The sequence below is a fragment of the Mus caroli genome, unplaced genomic scaffold, assembly GCF_978045245.1.
Source record: "Mus caroli unplaced genomic scaffold, Mus_caroli_1 scaffold_15, whole genome shotgun sequence".
Lineage (NCBI taxonomy): Eukaryota > Metazoa > Chordata > Mammalia > Rodentia > Muridae > Mus > Mus caroli.
In genome coordinates, this window is record NW_028227270.1 from 67,702,570 (window position 1) to 67,722,255 (window position 19,686).

Genomic DNA, 19,686 nt, shown 5'->3' on the forward strand with positions numbered 1-19,686 from the left:
AAATGACAACCGAAAAGCCCAGAGACAGTAGCTCACCTGCCCTCACATGCACAGCCTGAGGGCTGACATCTCCCTGGTTGACCAGAATGCTTCCTTAAGCCTCCCAGCAGCTGAGTGAGAACTGTGGGAAGCCCATTTTACAGGCACAGAACACAAGGCCAGAGAGGCCAAAGGGCTCGTTCAAAGTAAAAAGTATAATAACTCCAGGTCTGGGAAATCAAGGCTCCAACCTGAGGCCAGGACTTTGCCCAGAAGAAAAACATAGGCCTGGAGAGATGGCTCAGGTGATAAAGCACTTATTTTACAAGTAGAGGGACCTGAGTTCAATTCCCAAAACCCACCACACAAGTAGGGGAGACTTCATGATAAAAGTCTTGGAAAGATCAAGAATTCAAGGCCCATACCTAAACATAATAAAAGCAATCTACAGCAGACCAGTAGCCAACATCAAAGTAAATGGAGAGAAGCAATCCCACTAAAATCAGGGGCTAGACAAGGCTACCCACTTTCTCCCTACCTATTCAATACAGTACTTGAAGTCCTAGCCAGAGCAATTCGACAACAAAAGGAGGTCAAGGGGATACAAATTGGAAAGGAAGAAGTCAAAATATCACTATTTGCAGATGATATGATAGTATATATAAGTGACCCTAAAAATTCCACCAGAGAACTCCTAAACCTGATAAACAGCTTCAGTGAAGTAGCTGGATATAAAATTAACTCAAACAAATCAATGGCCTTTCTCTACACAAAGGATAAACAGGCTGAGAAAGAAATTAGGGAAACAACCCAATAGTCACAAATAATATAAAATACCTTGGTGTGACTCTAACTAAGGAAGTGAAAAGTCTGTATGATAAGAACTTCAAGTCTCTGAAGAAAGAAATCAAAGAAGATCTCAGAAGATGAAAAGATCCCCCATGCTCATGAATTGGCAGGATCAATATAATAAAAATGGCTATATTGCTGAAAGCAATCTACAGATTCAATGCAATCCCCATCAAAATTTCAACTCAATTCTTCAATTAGAAAAGGCAATTTGCAAATTCATCTGGAATAACAAAAAACCTAGGACAGCAAAAACTCTACTCAATGATAAAAGAATCTCTAGTGGAATTCCATGCCTGACCTACAGCTGTACTACAGAGCAATTGTGATAAAACTGCATGGTACTGGTATACCGACAGACAGGTAGACCAATGGAATAGAATTGAAGACCCAGAAATGAACCCACACACCTATGGTCACTTGATCTTTGACAAGGGAGCTAAAACCATCCAGTGGAAAAAAGACAGCATTTTCAACAAATGGTGCTGCCACAACTGGCAGTTATCATGTAGAAGAATGCGAATTGATCCATTCTTATCTCCTTGTACTAAGGTCAAGTCTAAGTGGATCAAGGAACTCCACATAAAACCAGAGACACTGAAACTTATAGAGGAGAAAATGGGGAAAAGCTCGAAGATATGGGCACAGGGGGAAAATTCCTGAATAGAACAGCAATGGCTTGTGCTGTAAGATCGAGAATTGACAAATGGGACCTCATAAAATTGCAAAGCTTCTGTAAGGCAAAAGACACCGTCAATAAGACAAAAAGGCCACCAATAGACTGGGAAAGGATCTTTACCAATCCTAAATCAGATAGGGGACTAATATCCAATATATATAAAGAACTCAAGAAGGTGGACTCCAGAAAATCAAATAACCCCATTAAAAAATGGGACACAGAGCTAAACAAAGAATTCTCAATTGAGGAATATCGAATGGCTGAGAAGCACCTGAAAAAATGTTCAGCATCCTTAATCATCAGGGAAATGCAAATCAAAACAACCCTGAGATTCCACCTCACACCAGTCAGAATGGCTAAGATCAAAAATTCATGTGACAGCAGATGCTGGCGAGGATGTGGAGAAAGAGGAACACTCCTCCATTGTTGGTGGGATTGCAAGCTTGTACAACCACTCTGGAAATCAGTCTGGCGGTTTCTCAGAAAATAGGACATAGTACTACTGGAGGATCCCGCAATACCTCTCCTGGGCATATATCCAGAAGATGTTCCAACTGGTAATAAGAACACATGCTCCACTATGTTCATAGCAGCCTTATTTATAATAGCCAGAAGCTGGAAAGAACCCAGATGTCCCTCAAGAGAGGAATGGATACAAAAAATGTGGTACATTTACACAATGGAGTACTACTCAGCTATTAAAAACAGCGAATTTATGAAATTCCTAGGCAAATGGATGGATCTGGAGGATATCAGATATAAGTGAGGTAACCCAATCCCAAAAGAACTCACATGATATGTACTCACTGATAAGTGGATATTAGTCCAGAATCTTAGAATACCCAAGATTCAAGACAACAATTTGCAAAACACATGAAACTCAAGAAGAACAAAGACCAAAGTCTGGACACTTTGCCCCTTCTTAGAATTGGGAACAAAACACCCATGGAGGGAGTTACAGCGACAGAGTTTGGAACTGAGACGAAAGGATGGACCATCCAGAGATTGCTGCACCTGGGGATCCATCCCATAATCAGCCACCAAACGCAGACACTATTGCATACGCCAGCAAGATTTTGCTGAAAGGACCCTGATATAGCTGTGTCTTGTGAGGCAATGCCAGTGCCTGGCAAACACAGAAGTGGATGCTCACAGTCAGCTATTGGATGGAACACAGGTCACCCAATGGAGGAGCTAGAGAAAGTACCCAAGGAGCTGAAGGGGTCTGCAACCCTATAGGTGGAACAACAATATGAACTAACCAGTACCCCCAGAGCTCGTGTCTCTAGCTGCATAGGTAGCAGAAGATGTCCTAGTTGGCCATCGTTGGGAAGAGAGGCCCCTTGATCTTGCAAACTTTATAGGCCTCAGTACAGGGGAACACCATGGCCAAGAAGTGGGAGTGGGTGGGTAGGGGAGTGGGGAGGGGGGGTAATAGGGGACTTTCGGGATAGCATTTGAAATGTAAATGAAGAAAATACCTAATAAAAAATTGGAAAAAAAAGTAGGGGGGACCTGAGTTCAATCCCTACAACCCACATGGAAAAGAACTCAGTAGAGTGGCTACAATCTTGGTACTAGAGACAGGTAGGTATCTTAGCTGAATGAGGGGACTTCAGACCATTGAACAACCCTTAGACACTGCCTGATCAAAGACAATGCAGGTTGACCTGTGACCTCCACATGTATGCACACATATGTCTTCACACAAACATATACCACACATATGTGTACACACACACACACACACACTGTACTAACTGGTTTTGTTTGTCAACTTGACACAGTTGGAGTTATCACAGAGAAAGGAGCCTCCCTTGAGGTAATGCTTCTATGAGATCCAGCTGTAAGGCATTTTCTCAGTTAGTGATCAAGATGGGAGGGTCCATTGTGGGTGGTGCCATCCCTGGGCTGGTAGTACTGGGTTCTATAAGAAAGCAAGCTGAGCAAGCCAGGGGAAGCAAGCCAGTAAGTAACATCCCTCCATGGCCTCTGCATCAGCTCCTGCTTTCTGACCTGCTTGAGTTCCAGTCCTGACTTCCTTTGGTGGTGAACAGCAATGTGGAGTTGTAAGCTGAATAAACCCTTTCCTCCCCAACTTGCTTCTTGGTCATGATGTTTGTGCAGGAATAGAAACTCTGACTAAGACACATTGGTGTACACACACACACATACACACACACACACACACACACACACACACATACACACACACACACACATACACACACATACACACACACATACACACACACACACACACATACACACACACATACACACACATACACACACACACAGAAGGAACTATATTGTAGTACAATGTTACAACTTGCAGTTTTTTCTTCCCCAAACAGCAGAAGCAAGATGGGGAAGCCTGGTTTGTTTCCCTCCATCCCAGTCATATTACATATGTGTACATCAGAAGGCCAGCATCCGAAAATTAAAACCCACTCATGATCCACTGGCTTAAAGACCAGGGGCTCTTCCGTTTTCCTAAAACGGAAATTTTCCATCCGGTTGATAAGCTGTAGCATCTGTGGAATTCAGTAGACACCGAGTGAATTAAGAGCTGCCCTAAATTCTAAAAGCTACGTAAGTCCTCTGTGCTATTTTTATCTTTTTAAAGACAATGTAACGACATTGAAGAAGAGTTCCTGTGTGGAAAAGAGCTCCCAGCTCCATCCCGACACAGCCAGGCTTATCTCTGAGCAGTGTCCTCTGTCCTTGTCCCCAGAAGACAGTCAGAAGGCACCAGATAGAATACTTGTTCCTGTAAAACTCGAAAATAACATATCATTATAGGGTACAATTTTTAAATATTTTAAAATGCTGACTCTGCATGTTGACATTTGTAAAACCTCATCTAGAGAAACCTGAGGTTTCAGGAGAATAGGGAGCAGCGAGGCCACCGGGAGGCTACGGAGCTGATGATGGTTGCCCTAGAGTCTGGCTATCGGTGGGCAAGCAGCTCCAGAAGGAATGATAAGTCAAAGGAATCCCCAGCTGTAAGCCAGGACTTCCAGGTTTTGTTCTCTTGAGGGTGGCAGTTGAGACAGGGCTTCCTGTAGCCCAGGCTAGACTAGAATTCATGTTGATAAGGCTGGCCTTGAACTTCTGATTCTCCTGACTTGGAGTCCTTACCACTTGGATTGCATGTGTGTCCTGCCATGCCCAGAGTTCAGTGTCTAATGCTGCATAATTGATTTTTTTGTGTGTTTAACTTTTATTTATTTAATTTTTCTCATAAAACACCTCCAAGGTCTGAGGAGATGGCTCAGCTGATAAATTGCTTGCCACACATGCATGAGGACCTGAGTTTGATTCCCCGGAAGATGTGAAAAACTAGGACTGGAGCCTGTAATCCCAGCACTGGGGAGGTAAAGAAAGCAGGGTTTCCGGGGCCCACTGGCCAGGCAGTCTTGGCAAATGTGTGAACTCCAGAACAATGAGAGACTCTGTTTCAAAAATCAAAGTGGAAGGTGTCTGACAATCTTCAGCTGAGGTTATCATCCTGTTTACACACACACACATGCTCAAACACTCACACACATCATACACACCATACCACACACAAAAGCAGCACACACATGACATATACATACACACAGACACATGCCATACTAGAGACACAAACAGCACAGACATAGCACACACATACACCACACACACGTACTATATACACTTCACACACACACATTATACCACATACACAAACAGCACACACATAACACACACACCATACTGCATACACAAACGGCATAAACATAACACACACACATACAGCACACACATACTATTCACCACAAACCACAAACACACATGTCACACACTATATGCACATGCTATATAGCCCCCTCACACACATTCACACATACACAGACATATACACAGACACACACATAAGCCACACACATAGTCAACTGGATGTGCGATCACTGTCTTGCTTGCCTCTCACCGCTCCAAGTACCCAAGAGGGAGAAAGGTGGATAAGAAGTCTTAACCTAGTACTCTGCTCAGCACTTGTTTCTCTTATAAGAGATTCGCTCCAGCCCTCTGCTCAGACCTCAGTACTCAACACTGTTGTTTGTCTGCTCCCTGGGTGGAAGAGGTGGGGGCCTTGCTTTCTCTATTTGCTGCACTGGGGACCTGAACTCAGGATACGGGAAAGACACAGCCATATGCTGTGGACTGTTCCTGTATCACCTAACTCACACCCCCTGGGTGTTGGAAAAGCTACATTTAGACACACCTAACACAGGGCAGGGGGTGAGAAGTAGACACCTAAGTAGACCCTACCTGGACCATCCAAGGTAGAACAGGGCCTCGGATTGGCTGTCTTAGCATTATCCTTACTGGACTTGCTCTTTCATTAAGTGGAGAATGAGCAAGAAGGGTGGAGAGTTATAGCCTAGGGGCCCCTGGAAATGAATGGCCCTTGTGTCACAGAGGCCAGGTTCCAGTTTGCATGGCTATCTAGAGCCTAGTGGGCCAGCCTCCATGAACAACTGGGGTTCAACTTAAAACAGCCAGTGCAAGGCTAGGCTGACTAGATATCTCAAATCCACAGCCTCGAGAACTGGTTGGTCCAACCCTTAGAAAACTGATAGAAAAGGGTAATCTGTGGCACTCTGGAAGACAAAGAGGTAGAATGAGGAGCTGTGGTCAGTTATGTCTCAAAAGAGCCCTGATTCAATTCTACATTAGATCTAATTGGTCTCTACATCTTGGGGTTGTTTTTGTTTTTGTTGGTAGGTAGGTAGGTAGGTAGGTAGGTAGATAGATAGATAGATAGATAGATAGATAGATAGATAGATGGTAGATATATAGATAGGCCTAAAACACAGTCATCACACAGAAATAGATAGATAGATAGATAGATAGATAGATAGATAGATAGATAGATAGGCCTAAAACACAGTCATCACACAGAAATAGATAGATAGATAGATAGATAGATAGATAGATACATACATACATACATACATACATACATACATACATAGATACATAGATACATAGATACATAGATACATAGATACATAGATACATAGATTAGATACATAGATACATAGATAGATACATAGATAGATACATAGATAGATACATAGATAGATACATAGATAGATACATAGATAGATACATAGATAGATACATAGATAGATAGATAGATAGATAGATAGATAGATAGATAGATAGATAGATAGATATCACACAGAAATATAGCCACCCTACCTGAAATTTGCCTTTATAAGTGTGGTTGTGTAGCCTGGGTCTCCACCTGTCAACACTGCAAGTATGCCAGCCCATCAACCCTGAGACAGGAGGGACTATAAGAGGCTCCAACCTAAGATGCTAAGAGGAAGAAAACTCCTGCCTATTAAACCACAGCATGCTGTCTACCTCGAGCAGGATAAGATTAAAGTGTGGCCCATAAAACCAATAACGCATGGCTATAAAACAAGGGCAGATACCAGGACATTTGCACCCATATCACCGTTTCTTGGTTACAAGCACACCAACAGCCACCATTTAGAACAGAATTCCAGAGAACCACTCATTCATCAGTGGGCACACTGTCAAGTTGGCTCAAGTTCAAGGTTCGGCCAAGCAGGTTCCGCATGGGCTACTCAGTCAGCTCTGAGCCGGAAGGCCCTGGGATGTCTACCCTGGGCAGCCACACACCTGTTTGGAGTCAGGAGTGCGCAGATTCAGGCTGGCGGTGGAGATGGTCAGGGAGATGCTCATCCCTGCGAACTGGAGGTTGCTCTTCCCCAGGATGCTGGACAGCATCTTACTCGGCGGCTGTGAAATCCAAGGGGGAGAGTTTAGCTTTTGATGCAGACTCTGTGTCTGAAAGGGCGAAGGCTGAGATGTCAGTATACCCCAGCCCCAGACTCTCAGTCTATGCACATTCAGGAATATGAGTTATAAAACTGTAAAAGATCTAAGATGTAAACTCTGGGGGAGAACTCCTTGTCTTCCTGGCTGCCTTGACTATATGCTGGCATCTCAACGGATCCCTTAGATGTAAACCTCCAGAAACCACGCAGGCAGGGCTTGGTGTCTCCATCACATGTCAGAAAGTCCTTATGGGAGTATCAGAGAACTTCAGTGTCCAGCCAGTCACCTTCTCCTGGATCCCTAGGCACATGCTAAAGCCTTTCCTGTGTCCTCCAGGACCAACCCACGCTTTCTGTTTGGCTACAACATCCTCTGATCACTATGCCAAAGAGTTCCTAATCAGACGCACAGTTCTTTAATCCAGTAGGAGAGACAGTGCAGCAGCTGAGGCTGTCTAAAGTGGAGCTGGGAAACAGGAGGTCACATCCCTCTGCAGAAGCTCAGACCACAGGATGTTCCTGTGACTCAGATAAGAGGCCAGACGCAGACCCGCTGGCCTGGTATACCAACCACTCAGTGGGGAGTAGCCTAGTTAATGAGCCAATCAGAATGGATTTGCAGTTTAGGGTGCCTGCCCAGCCAATGACCTGCCTCAAAAGACAAAGTTTAATGGAAAGCTTCTACTTCAAAAGAATACATCCTGCTGAACTTACCTCCGGGTTGCCTGGGTGGCCGACCCAAACCTCAGCTCTTTGCTCCCAGATAGATGCTATTTCCTTTAGTATCCCTGCCAATTTATTTTCTTCTTTTTCTTTTTACTTGACGCTTCAAAAGAGCCTTTTAGAGAACTCATCTCCCCTGTGCGAGAGTCAGGTCAAGTGCATCTGGGGTACAGTCTAGAAAGCAGCCTTTACCTCCGTCTCTTCCCACCAAGAGAAATGCAAGGGAACCACAAGGCCTGTTAGGACCACTTCCTCCGAGAGATGGTGGTCTTCCTTGCTGTTTCCAGGGGGCACCTTGCTTTCTGTATTCAAGATTCTAGAGCTTTGCTTGGTTCCCAGGGACTGACCATCACATAACATCAGCTGCCAAGTTCTGTGCCCTAAGCCCAGTTGCCCTATAGGTTCATGAGTGTCCCCAGTTCTAAAGACAGAAGTGACTTGGAGACAAAACTATCTGGAATCTGAAAGCTCAGACTGGGGCAGATATAAGGCTCTATGTGGTAGGCTTCCCCACAAATCCCTTCTAGGTGGGTAAAAGTTACGATTGTGGGTGCTGAGTTATTTCTTTCTTAGATACTTAATGAGAGAGACAGCTTAATTCAATGTTTTCTTCTTTTTTGTTGTTATATATATAGATATATAGATATAGTGTGTGTGTGTGTGTGTGTGTGTGTGTGTGTGTGTGTGAGAGAGAGAGAGAGAGAGAGAGAGAGAGAGAGAGAGAGAGAGAGAGAGAGTACAGGTGCAGATGTGTGCAAGCACGTGAGACTAAAGGTCATCAGGTATCTTCCTCTAAAACTCTCTACCTTGTACTTGGAGACAGAGTCATGGAACCTGAAGTAGACCAATTCTGAAACTCTGACTGGCCAGTGAGCCCCAGGACCAGCCTGTCTCTGTTTCTCTAGCACAGGGACTGCAGGCATGTGCTGCCAAGTCAGGCATTTCACATGGATAACTGGGTATCCAAACTCACATTGTGCAACAAGCGCTTTACCAGCTGAGTTTTCTCCCCAACCCCCAGGTATTTTCCCCTCCTAATCCAGCCATATTCAGGATGGAACATTCTAGAAGTATAGCTGAACATCTGCCTCTGGAGCAGGTGATCTGGCTTGACCGTGGCCCCAGCTCCTATCCACGTCGTGGCTTCTCAGCCCAGAGCCTCAAGTTCCATCATCTACAGCATGGGGACTTCCAGTGACACAGCTGGGCCGGCTCAGGAAAGCTAAGCGTCCCATCTTTAGAAATGCTATGAGCTGACCACTAAGCACAACTCTGATTGAAAGTTAGTTTATACAAAGTCGCAACTGCATAAATGGCATCTAAAGACATCAAATACTGGCTACCCAGTTTCACGCTGTGTAAACCTGTGCTCTTCGGGCCCCATCTGCTGTGCTTGGGCAAAATACAACACAGTAATGAGCTATATGGGTCTTTCCAGGGACCTTGCATTGAAAGCTTGAGTCAGCCACGGGAAAATCTTTACACCATAGTAATTGGCATTGTCCATGTCCTGCCTCCCTCTCACAACTCCAGGATCCAGTTGTTAAACATTTGCTAGCATTTACCACTTAGGTGGTGGGCACATGAGCAGTTAGGGGTACATGAACTCATGTATGTAATGGGATTCGGGGATGCTTAGCCAGGTGTTCATTGTTATGAAAGCCACTGTGGGTATCTACAACCTTGAGAGAGACACACAGAGAGACAGTTTCTTAGCTTTAGCTGGGTAGTTTACCTTAAGGGATGACAAGAATGCCCCAGGTCATGTAAGAACACAGTGGACAGTCATGTGGGTGGAGACACAGAGGATGGCCCTGAGACACACGAAGGAGGTCACAGACGTGACAGTGAGGGTGACCGTACCTTTCTCTTCTTGAGGGCTCCTTTGGCACCTGGCACAGCTTCGCAGACACGGCTGATGGCTTCCCTAAGGGCAGGGAGAGATTCGCTTTTATTACATGCCAATCAGAGTTATGTAACTCGGAGAGTCCGCACTCAGAGGTCCAGGGGCAATAACTGCCTGCTTATTTTAGCATAGAAAATTGGCCCTCCAAGTGTGTCTCTCCGACAAGCAGAATTAAACCAAGCACAGGCAGGTCATCTTAAAACTTTCACCACATTCTATCTCTTCCCTAGTGTGGTCATATGGTGATCAATGCCACATTTTGTTTTCCTCTTTTCCGAATCTAACTAAGATTTCGTTTTTAAAAATCAATACCTGATATGAACTCTCCCCCAAATTTTCTTTTACTCTGTCAATCAAGTCTTTAGCAACATCCTATCATGGTCAGATTACCAGGGCCTAACCTATCCAGCCACCACAGCTCATGGAGGTCCCTTCCGAAGTAAGTTCAAATGTCACCAGAGGAAACATGATTCTCATTGTCGGACTCCTAAAGTCTTCCATTTTAAATACAGTCAGCTGGGGCTACAGCCCAGTTGGTAGAGTGCTACCCTAACACTTCTGAAGCCCTGGATTCTATCCCTAGCACCCCACAAAACCAGATTTGGTAGTGCATAGCAATAATCCTAGCACTCTAGAGTTAGGGATAGGAGAATCAGAGAGGTTCAAGGGCATCCTCACCTAAATGGCGAGTTTGAGACCACCGTGGGATACATGAGACCCTGTCTCAAAAAATAAAAATAAAAATAAAAATAAAAATAAATGAATACAGCAGCATTAACCCTCACCTCACAGTCTGCACCATGATCACCAGAAGAAACTGCCAACACTCAAGTCCTCTGCTGCTAAGCTAGCATGTTCTAGCATATTCTCTAGGTTCAGTATATTTCCTATAATAATCTTAATTTGCAGTGGGCTTAAGAGTTAAGGAACTGCTGAATCACAAAAGCCCAGAGGCATGAAGAGTAAAGGAATTCTGCGGTACAAGGGTCTATGCACAGGGCAGGTGCACAGAACAGTACTGGTTGAGAAGTTTGCTATGCCAGGCACTGTCCTCACTGAGGGATAAGAGTGCCCTTGTATAAAGAATACGCGTAGGCTCCAGCAGGGCAGGAATCCCATGTGCAGGTCTCATCCAGTAAGGGCTGGAGAACTGGGAATAAAGAAAAGTCCAGGCAAGGAGGCTGTGGAGGTCCAAATCAGGTGTGTCAGGCTCAACCCTGTGACTCTTGGGAAGTAAGAAATGACTGGGAGAGGGGCTGGAGGCAGTTTGAAGTGAGGAATGCCTAAAGGAGCCAGGAATACACCTTCAACTCCCACATCGAGAAGGAGAAAAGACCGCAAGAACACAGAAAAATAAACCAACAGGCAAAAGAGATGGGCTGAATGAACAAGAGGAAAATGGCTCCTTAGAGACAGCCAACCAGTTTCCCCAAACAGAATACTCCTCACAATTAATGTCTACCATCTAGTTGAAAAATAACCATGGGTCTCAGTGTGGCTGCTTCAGGAGACGTCCTTGTCAAATTAGGGCAGGGACCATGCAGGCGGGCTTCATGTTTGCCATTCAATGCATTGTGGAGACGGGGAAGAAAAATGAGTCTTTGACAGTTTGGGCGCCAGGAAGCCTACAGGGTATGAGTCATCCTGACCTGGAAAAGCGAACCTGAGCAGATGTTTGGGATGGCAACACTGTTCCTATTTATTGCATAATAGCCATCGCCTGTGCCCAAATAATGAAATACGCACCATCTAAATCTGCTCAAAGCAAACTCCTTCTTTGCTTTCAGAACACGGGGGTGTTGTTTTTTGTAATGAGTTAATGTGTGTGTGTGTGTGTGTGTGTGTGTGTGTGTGTGTGCCCATATGCATATGAACGTGCAAACACCTGCATGCAGGCATCTCCATCGGTCTCCACCTCAGTCCTTTGATTCAGAGTCTCTCACTGAATCTGGATGGACCTGAATCTGGCAGCCAGTAAGAAGACCTGGCAATCTTCCTGCCTTCACAATACCCCCACACACATACAGCAAAGGGGTATAGGCCTGTGTAACCAAGCCAAGCTTTTGTTTAAGAGTGCTGAGGATTTGAACTCGGGTCCTCATGTTTGCAAAGCTGAGACATTCCCTCAGCCCTCTGCTGTCTTTTTCCATGAGCATGTAAGTCTCCATATGTGTTTTTTTTTAACCTGTTTAATATTTTCAGGTGTGTTTTATTTTTAATTATGTGTATATGTGGGATGGGGGCATGCACCCACATGAGTGCAGGTTCCCTCAGAAGCCAAAAGAGGGCAATCAGATCCCAAAGAGCTATAGTTATGGGTGGTTGTGAGCTGCCCAACGTGAGTTCTGGGAACTAAGCTGTGTCCTCTACAAGAGCAGTATGTGTTCTTACCTGCCGAGCCACTTTTCCACTCTTGTTCCTGTTTAATTTTATGTTTATATGTATGCATGGGGGGGGTTACTAAAGACACTGTCTACGGTAGTTTTGTTGTTGTTGTTGTTTTGTTTTGTTTTGTTTTTGAGATAGGGTCTCTTGCTGGCCTGAAACTTACTAACTCTGTAGACTGGCTGGTTAAAGAAGCCCAGACACCCTTCTGTCTCTACCTCCACAACCCTGAGACTACAGACATGTGCCACCATGCCTGATTGTTTTCTATTTAGTTAGTTTAAATTTTGTGTGAACATATGCTTATATGAGTGTATATATTTGTATATATGTGTATCACACATATAAAGACCAGAAGAGAGTATCAGACCACCTCTGCACTATATGTATTAAGTCAAGAGACGGATTTAGCTCGACAACCCAGCTAGATCTCTGATGATCTCAATAAGCTATAAAGGACACCTCTCCTTGGTCACCCTTATGACATCCTCAGTAGTTCCTAGATATTTTTCCCCTGACCACCAACATGGAACCTCATAGGAAATTAAGAGTGTTACAAACAGTTTTCTAAAAGGACTCCCACCATCAGAGGTCTTACCTAGTCAGCCACAAGCCATTTGAATCTGGTTTCTAGTCCAGGAAAAAAATCAAGGGGGGGGGGCATCAGTATTTAGAGGGGACTGTACAATGTGACAGATTACAAACAGAACGTCTTCTCAGAGAGGCCCATCAGGTCCGCAGAGCACATTCATGTACCCGCCATTTTATCTTTGAAATTTTCAAATAAAAGATAAGCCAGAACTTTTTTTGAGCTCACACACTCAAGGTGATTCCTAAGGATACCCCTGCGAGCTTTCAGAATCCCTGAGGTCTTCCAGTCAACATGCTTTTCAGAAAGAAAAAAAAAAAATACACACACACACATACACACAAAGCGCGCTGTGTGTGTGTGCGTGTGTGTGTGTGTGTGTGTGTGTGGTCTTAGAATGGCCACAGAATCTGTTTCTAATTCTCACGTGATCACTCCTGTGCATAAATCCTCACTTCAACTTGAGATGGTGTCTATTTCTGTTTGAAAGAGAAATGACACACCATTAAAAACAGCAATATTTAGATGTCTGAAATTAGTTACTTTAACTCCAAGGTCTAATTTTAAATGTAGCTCTTCTCAATTTCCTTCCTGGCTTTTTTTTTTTTTTTTTTGGTGATCAGTGCTGTCTCAATTTGTTCATTTAGCAATATTTTAGTTCTGTGTAATTCCATTTAATCCCCTTTTGGAACCCAGGTACCAATTTTGCTGGCTTTTTTTTTTTAAATAATAGAGATTGCTTCTTAGCATTCTGCTCGGTACAACCCAATTTCGAGAAGCTAAATCCTGACCTCAGTGCTCCACTAATACTAAAATGGGACATTTGGCAGGCTCAGAAGTCCTCTAAAAGCTACCAGAGGCAGCCGGGCCAAAACACTAGCCTTCATGTTTACAGCATCACCATCTCCTCTATCTAGGCCAGAATCCTCATGGATAGAGCAGACACCTCTCACAGCTGAATCTTATTATTGCCAGTGTAGAACTTTAGAACTGGACTTTTTACAAATGTTCCCAGTGAAACAATAAAAATATAATAGGGAAACAGTTGGGTGATTTTTCTGCCCTCTTTAGTTTGTAGTTAAGTAGGAGAAAGGGCAACAGAAAATGAAATAAATTCAACAATAAGCTAAGTCTAAGTTCACACGTGTGTACATGTGTGCTCTCTTTCTCTTTGTCTCTGTCTCTGTCTCTCTCTCTCTGCCTCTCTCTGTCTCTGTCTCTCTGTCTCTGTCTCTCTGTCTTTGTCTCTCTGTCTCTGTCTCTCTCTGTCTCTCTCTCTCTGTCTCTCTCTCTCTCTCTCTCTCTCTCTCTCTCTCTCTCTCTCTCTCACACACACACACACACACATATACACACTTCAGCTGGAGGCATCTCTGAGCCAGTAGTGGAGAGTGGACAGCTATTCATATGCAAATCACCAATTCTTGGTTCATCACAAGGAGAAGCTGTTGTGATTGTTTTTTTAAAAAAGAAATGAAAATATTAAAGAAGCTCATGAAGAATTATTTTTAATGATCTTTGAGTGGGAGGTTGATATGAGAGTAAGACATTATAAAAGGAAAGAAATACCAAGTGCAAACTATAGCATCAAAATAAAAATGTAGTCAAGTCAAGAGACAACCATCTCAAAATCAACCAGGAAGAAAACCCAAAACTCCAAAATCCCAATGACAAAGCCAAGACGGGACAGAGAGATTTTGAGCAAGAAATGAGAAATGTTTTGTGAAAATGAGGGAGGCATCTCAGCTTGATCCCTTTGGTTACACATGTGCCACTCAGCAAGTTCCATCCAGCAAGCAGGACTCTGAGGTAAGTATCATAGTAGCTGTGAATGACATGGGTGGTCACACAGGGGACCTAAACCTCAAAAATCAATGGATGCATCTACACAAAAACCAATGGGAAAAGGAGAAGCCACTGTAGAAGGGGTCCATGAATGCCCCATCAAAAGGAGACAGAAGAACAGGCTGTCCTGGTAGAGCAGAAGATAGGAGACACTTGACAACTGTGGGACAGGAAACTGGAGTCTCCTGAGATGTGAGTCAATATCCTAATGAAAATGGATTCTTGTTTTCTGCTCATTCTGAACTGAAACGAGATAGGATCATAAAATAAGGAAGAGCTGGGGAACACCAGGGCTTGTAGGTGGAGACAGGACAGGGGTTGGGGATAGGAGGATTCCAGAGGCAAGGTTGAGGCTGTTGAGGCTCAGGGGCAGAAAGTGGGATTCCTGGGAATCCAGGATGAGTGTATGGGTCCCGGGTTGGTGGGACACAATATGCATGGAGCCTGAAGCTCAGTGGCAGTGTGGGTGGGAAGCATCCTGGAAGGAACCTGAGAAGTCCTGGGGAAGTTCTGTCCAGGGTGCTGCCAATGTCCCCTAGCCTGCAATGCTGGTCCTTATCAGACAAGGGAACTCCCTTTGCAAGCACCTGACTAGACACAGCCTTTTTTCTATGCCACGTGGCACCTTGATCATATTGGAGACCTCCTCTTGCCAGGGTAACTCAGACTCTCCCACTGTCTTCCACCATCTTGCCCTTCCCATAGGAATTTTGCCAGTGCAGCTTCCATTTTGCTACTGTATAGAAACACATCACAGCACATCACAGCAGAAAAGGAAAAAAGGCAGGAACTTAAAGCAGTGTGTCCTATCCACAGTCAAGACAGAGAGAAACGGATGCATACATGCTGATGACTCAGTTCACATTTCCCACTCTTCTACAAGGAGGGATGCAAACCCAGGGAATGGCGCCACCCACAGTGGGCAGGGTCTTCCCACGTTGATTAACGTAATCAAGACGACAACCTCCACAGACATATCCTCAGATCAAGCTGATTTAGACACTCCCCATTGATCATTTTCCCAGGTGATTCTAGATCGTATTAAGTTGTCAATTAAAACTAACCATTACGAATATGGAAGGAGGTGGGAGAATGAAATATAAATTATAAAGTTCTTTTATCTAATTCTGGCTCCAAACACCACATATATTTATAACAATTATAATCTGATAGATTACAGAATATGATCCCAAAGACAGTCTCAAAAGAGAAGAAGAAAAGAGTAGTAGATCCAATGTGTAGGTGTGACTTACTGAAAGTGTCTATATTGATAGTTTATTTATTTGTTATTATAGTTATTTGTTTCATTGTTGCAACCAAATACTTGAGCAGACACAACTTGAGGGAGAAGAACTTATTCTGACTCATAGTTTGAGGGGAGTACAGTCCATCGCTGAGGGGAAGACATGGTGAGCAGGCCCTGAGGTTAGTTGGTCATGGATCCACAGTCAAGAAGCAGAGAGTCTGGTGCTAAAGCCTCAAGGCAGCCCAGAGTGACCTGCTTCCTCCAACCAAGCTCTACCTCTAAAGTGTCTAGATCTGTCTAAGACAGAAGTGTCACTGGATGAGATCAAGTGCTCAGTAGCATGCTGGAGATGCTGTTGAGAGGTTTGGGGGAGGCGGGGGGGGGGGGGATGTTCTGAAGCCTCTGCCTCCCTCCTGGCTCTACACCTTTCAAGTCACAGGGGCACAAAGAGGTACACCACTGGTTCCAGACATCCTTGCCTGAGCTGTCCAAACTCTCAGCAAGTCAAGGGCAGAACCAGAATTGAAACTCAGTTTGTGCTGGCTTGGAGAGATGACTCAGCAGATCAGTGAGCACAGTCATTTTGCAGAGGATCACAGTTTGGTTTCTGGTATGCATGTCGAGGTGGCTTGCGACCACCTGTAACTCCAGCTTCAGGGAATCCAATGACTCTGGCCTCCATGGGCATACCTGATCATGTGCACATACATGCCCCTGTGCACACTCGCATATGCACACACACACACACACACACACAGAAACATTAATTAAAAGTAGATTCAATCTTGAAAAACCAAACAAAATAGAGACCACTCCTAAGTTTTCTCTTTCCCAAGCCAGGAGAACACAACAAAGTCAAACACACAACAGGCAGGTGGCGGTGGCGTCACTGATAAACCCCAGCTCACCCACAGGAAGGTAGCACAGTTCCCTGGTGTCAGAGGGAAACAATCTCCACACCTCAACTTGTCTCCTCCAGCCCTGCCCTTCCCGATAAGAATAGCTCATGGGGAAATTCTGTGACCCTAAAGCCACCCCTTCCACACAAGGCTATGTGGATGATGGTGCCAAAGAAGTCGAGCTACAGACCTCCTGATGCTCTCCAGGGCAGTCGAGGAGTGGTCACAGCCACTTTGGGGCTGGGTAGCAGAATGCAAGGAGACTCTAGGTTCCCACATCACACATGTGACATTTTTAGTGGTCCACTTAGCTCACCAAAGATGGGTTCCTTTGTCAGGATTGTATCACTCATAAACAACTCCATATCACCATTATAAACCCGAAGACATTGCCAAATATGTCAGATCAAAGTACCAACTCCTAGAAATCTGTGGAGCGTCAGTTTTACTGGTTTTGGTCGCCTCCCCAGTGTTAGTTATGTTTCTGTTGCTTCACTAAATATCCTGACCAAAGAAATTTGGGCAGGAAAGGGTTTACTTTAGCTAACAGGTTATAATCCATCATTTATAGAAGCCAAGGAAGGAACTCAAGGTAGGAAATTGCAGTAGAAACCATGGAGCATCCTTCCATGCCCACTGGCTTGCTCCCAGACTCACATCCAGCTGTGTATTTGATGTAGCCCAAGGCCACTTTCCTAGGATGGTACTGTCCATAGTGTGTTGGGCCTTCCTATATCAATTAGTAGTCAAGAAAATGCCTCACAGAGATACCCACAGGACAATCTGGGGGAGGCAGTTCCTTAGTTAAGGTTCCCTTTTCCCAAATGTGTCAAGATGACAACCAAGTTTAGCCATCATGTTCAGCAACTGGAAAAAAAAAAAAAAACAACAACAACAACAACAAAAACAAAGTGAGGTTACAATGAGTCAGCAGAAAGTTGTGCACCCAGAAACGTCAGAAATGATAAGTGGGGGCGTGGACAAGAGAGGGTATAAATCAAGGAGATGCGAGGACCATGTCACAACCAAGCTGTGGAACAGAAAGCACCATGATGAGTCCACAAATCCCAGCTGTGGACCCAGCCCAGCCCTGTGGAGGCAGCCAGCATGTGCATGACAAACGAGAAGGTGCTGAGTGATTCAGTATTTACACATAGCGTTGACCAGTCCTCCAACCCATCCGAGGTGGGTGATATTTATTTAGGCAACAGTAACCTTGTGGAAAGTTCTAATTCCCTTTTCTGATCCCACTACAGGGCTGGCCTATCATACCAGGATGTTTCCTGGGTGATGGGGTACTGCAAAGCTCTTGTGTGGCTCCCTCCTCATCGCTGACTCCTATGTCCATATTTGTGCATCTCCTTGGGGACATAGAAGGGAAAGTGCCACTGGCTGAACTGAGGAGGAGAGGAACAAGAGGGGAGCTTAAATGGAATTCTAGAAAATGCCAGGTAAACTTTGCAGGAAGCTGGGGAGGGTGACCTCTGAAGGCAGCTTGGAGTGAGGCAGAGTAAGAGGGGGCAGTGTGGTGTCTCCATGATGGGAAGCCACACCTGACACTGCTTCCTGTCTGAGATCTGCCCAGTACTTCAAGGTGAAGGAAAGCTAGGAGTGGGGACCCAAAGGAAGCCCAAGTTTATGCACCTCCTTCCTGAGCACCAGGCATAAATGCTCAAGACACAAAGTGGACTGAAACACAAAGGAAGTTCTTCACTTTGTCTAGAACCACGTGACATTGATGGAATCAAACTGAGTCTATACCCATCCCCCAGAACTCAGTTTTTCTCGGGTCCTTAAGGTTCTCAGAAGTATGGAAAGGGGGCAGACCCTGGGAGAAACCCCTGACCACCTTGCTCACCTATTCATCTGATGGCCAAGGAGATTACCCCATAGCCAGCGCCTCTCCCGGACTGAGGAAGCAAGCAGTCCATTCCCCCACCCCCCACCCCCAGGTTCATAGCAAATGGGAGCGACAGCCTGGGCCAGCACCCAGTAGCCACTTGGGATCTTGTCCAGGCATCATAGCATGCAATTGAGCAGGGCAAACTGTGTTAGAGCGCATTCAGCAAGTTCCCCACCCTCTGGCTTTCAGGGCAATGCTGAACATCCTTCAAAGGCCTTTCTCAAGAGCAGGGAGGTAGCTCAGTTAGTAGAGCAGTTGCTTAGGATGCACAAAGCCCTGGCTTCAATCTGCAGTACCACATAGAACTGAGTGTAGTGCCTGGAAGGCAGGAGGATCAGAAGTTCTAATCCTGCTACAGTGACTCCCTGCGACATCATGAGTTTGAGGATAGCTTGGGATATGGACCCTGTCAAGAAGAGAAGGGAGGGAGAGGGAAGTGAAAGAGAGGTGTGCCCCCTCCCTCTCACACACACATACCCCGCAGCCCATTCCACTCTTCTGCAAAGGCACAAGGCGGTCCAGCCCACTGACCAAGACCATAGAGTCAGCTCTCATGCTGGCGTTGACCTGCACCCAGCCATCCAGAGTACCTTAGAATTTTTAAAGTGACATGAAGACATTTTGAAAAAATTAACAAGAAATAAAAATGAGGGGGAGGGGGGGCGCATTCTTCCAGATGATACCCACAGCTGCAGGAGGCCAAATGCAGAACTGAAACTCACTTTGCATGAAAGACAGATGCATGAGCGGATGGGATAAAACATGCAGAAATACAGCCGGATGTGTGTGGCATCTGGTAGAGAAAACGGTCTCCTTCAGATACAGTAGGGACTTTGTGTG

At 45.0% G+C, this 19,686-nt stretch overlaps 1 protein-coding gene across 3 annotated transcripts in view; it reads right to left on the minus strand.

Annotated features, from left to right (window-relative positions):
• Positions 1–19,686, minus strand: part of Shc3 (SHC adaptor protein 3) — a 161,782-nt gene that overhangs the window by 46,975 nt on the left and 95,121 nt on the right. For all 3 annotated transcript variants that reach the window (XM_029468657.2, XM_021180505.3, XM_085831079.1), the window contains 2 exons: positions 9,937–10,000; positions 7,193–7,312 (listed from right to left, as the gene is read on the minus strand). In XM_029468657.2, the coding sequence (XP_029324517.1) occupies positions 7,193–7,312; positions 9,937–10,000 (184 nt within the window). The remainder of the gene's footprint in view (positions 1–7,192; positions 7,313–9,936; positions 10,001–19,686) is intronic.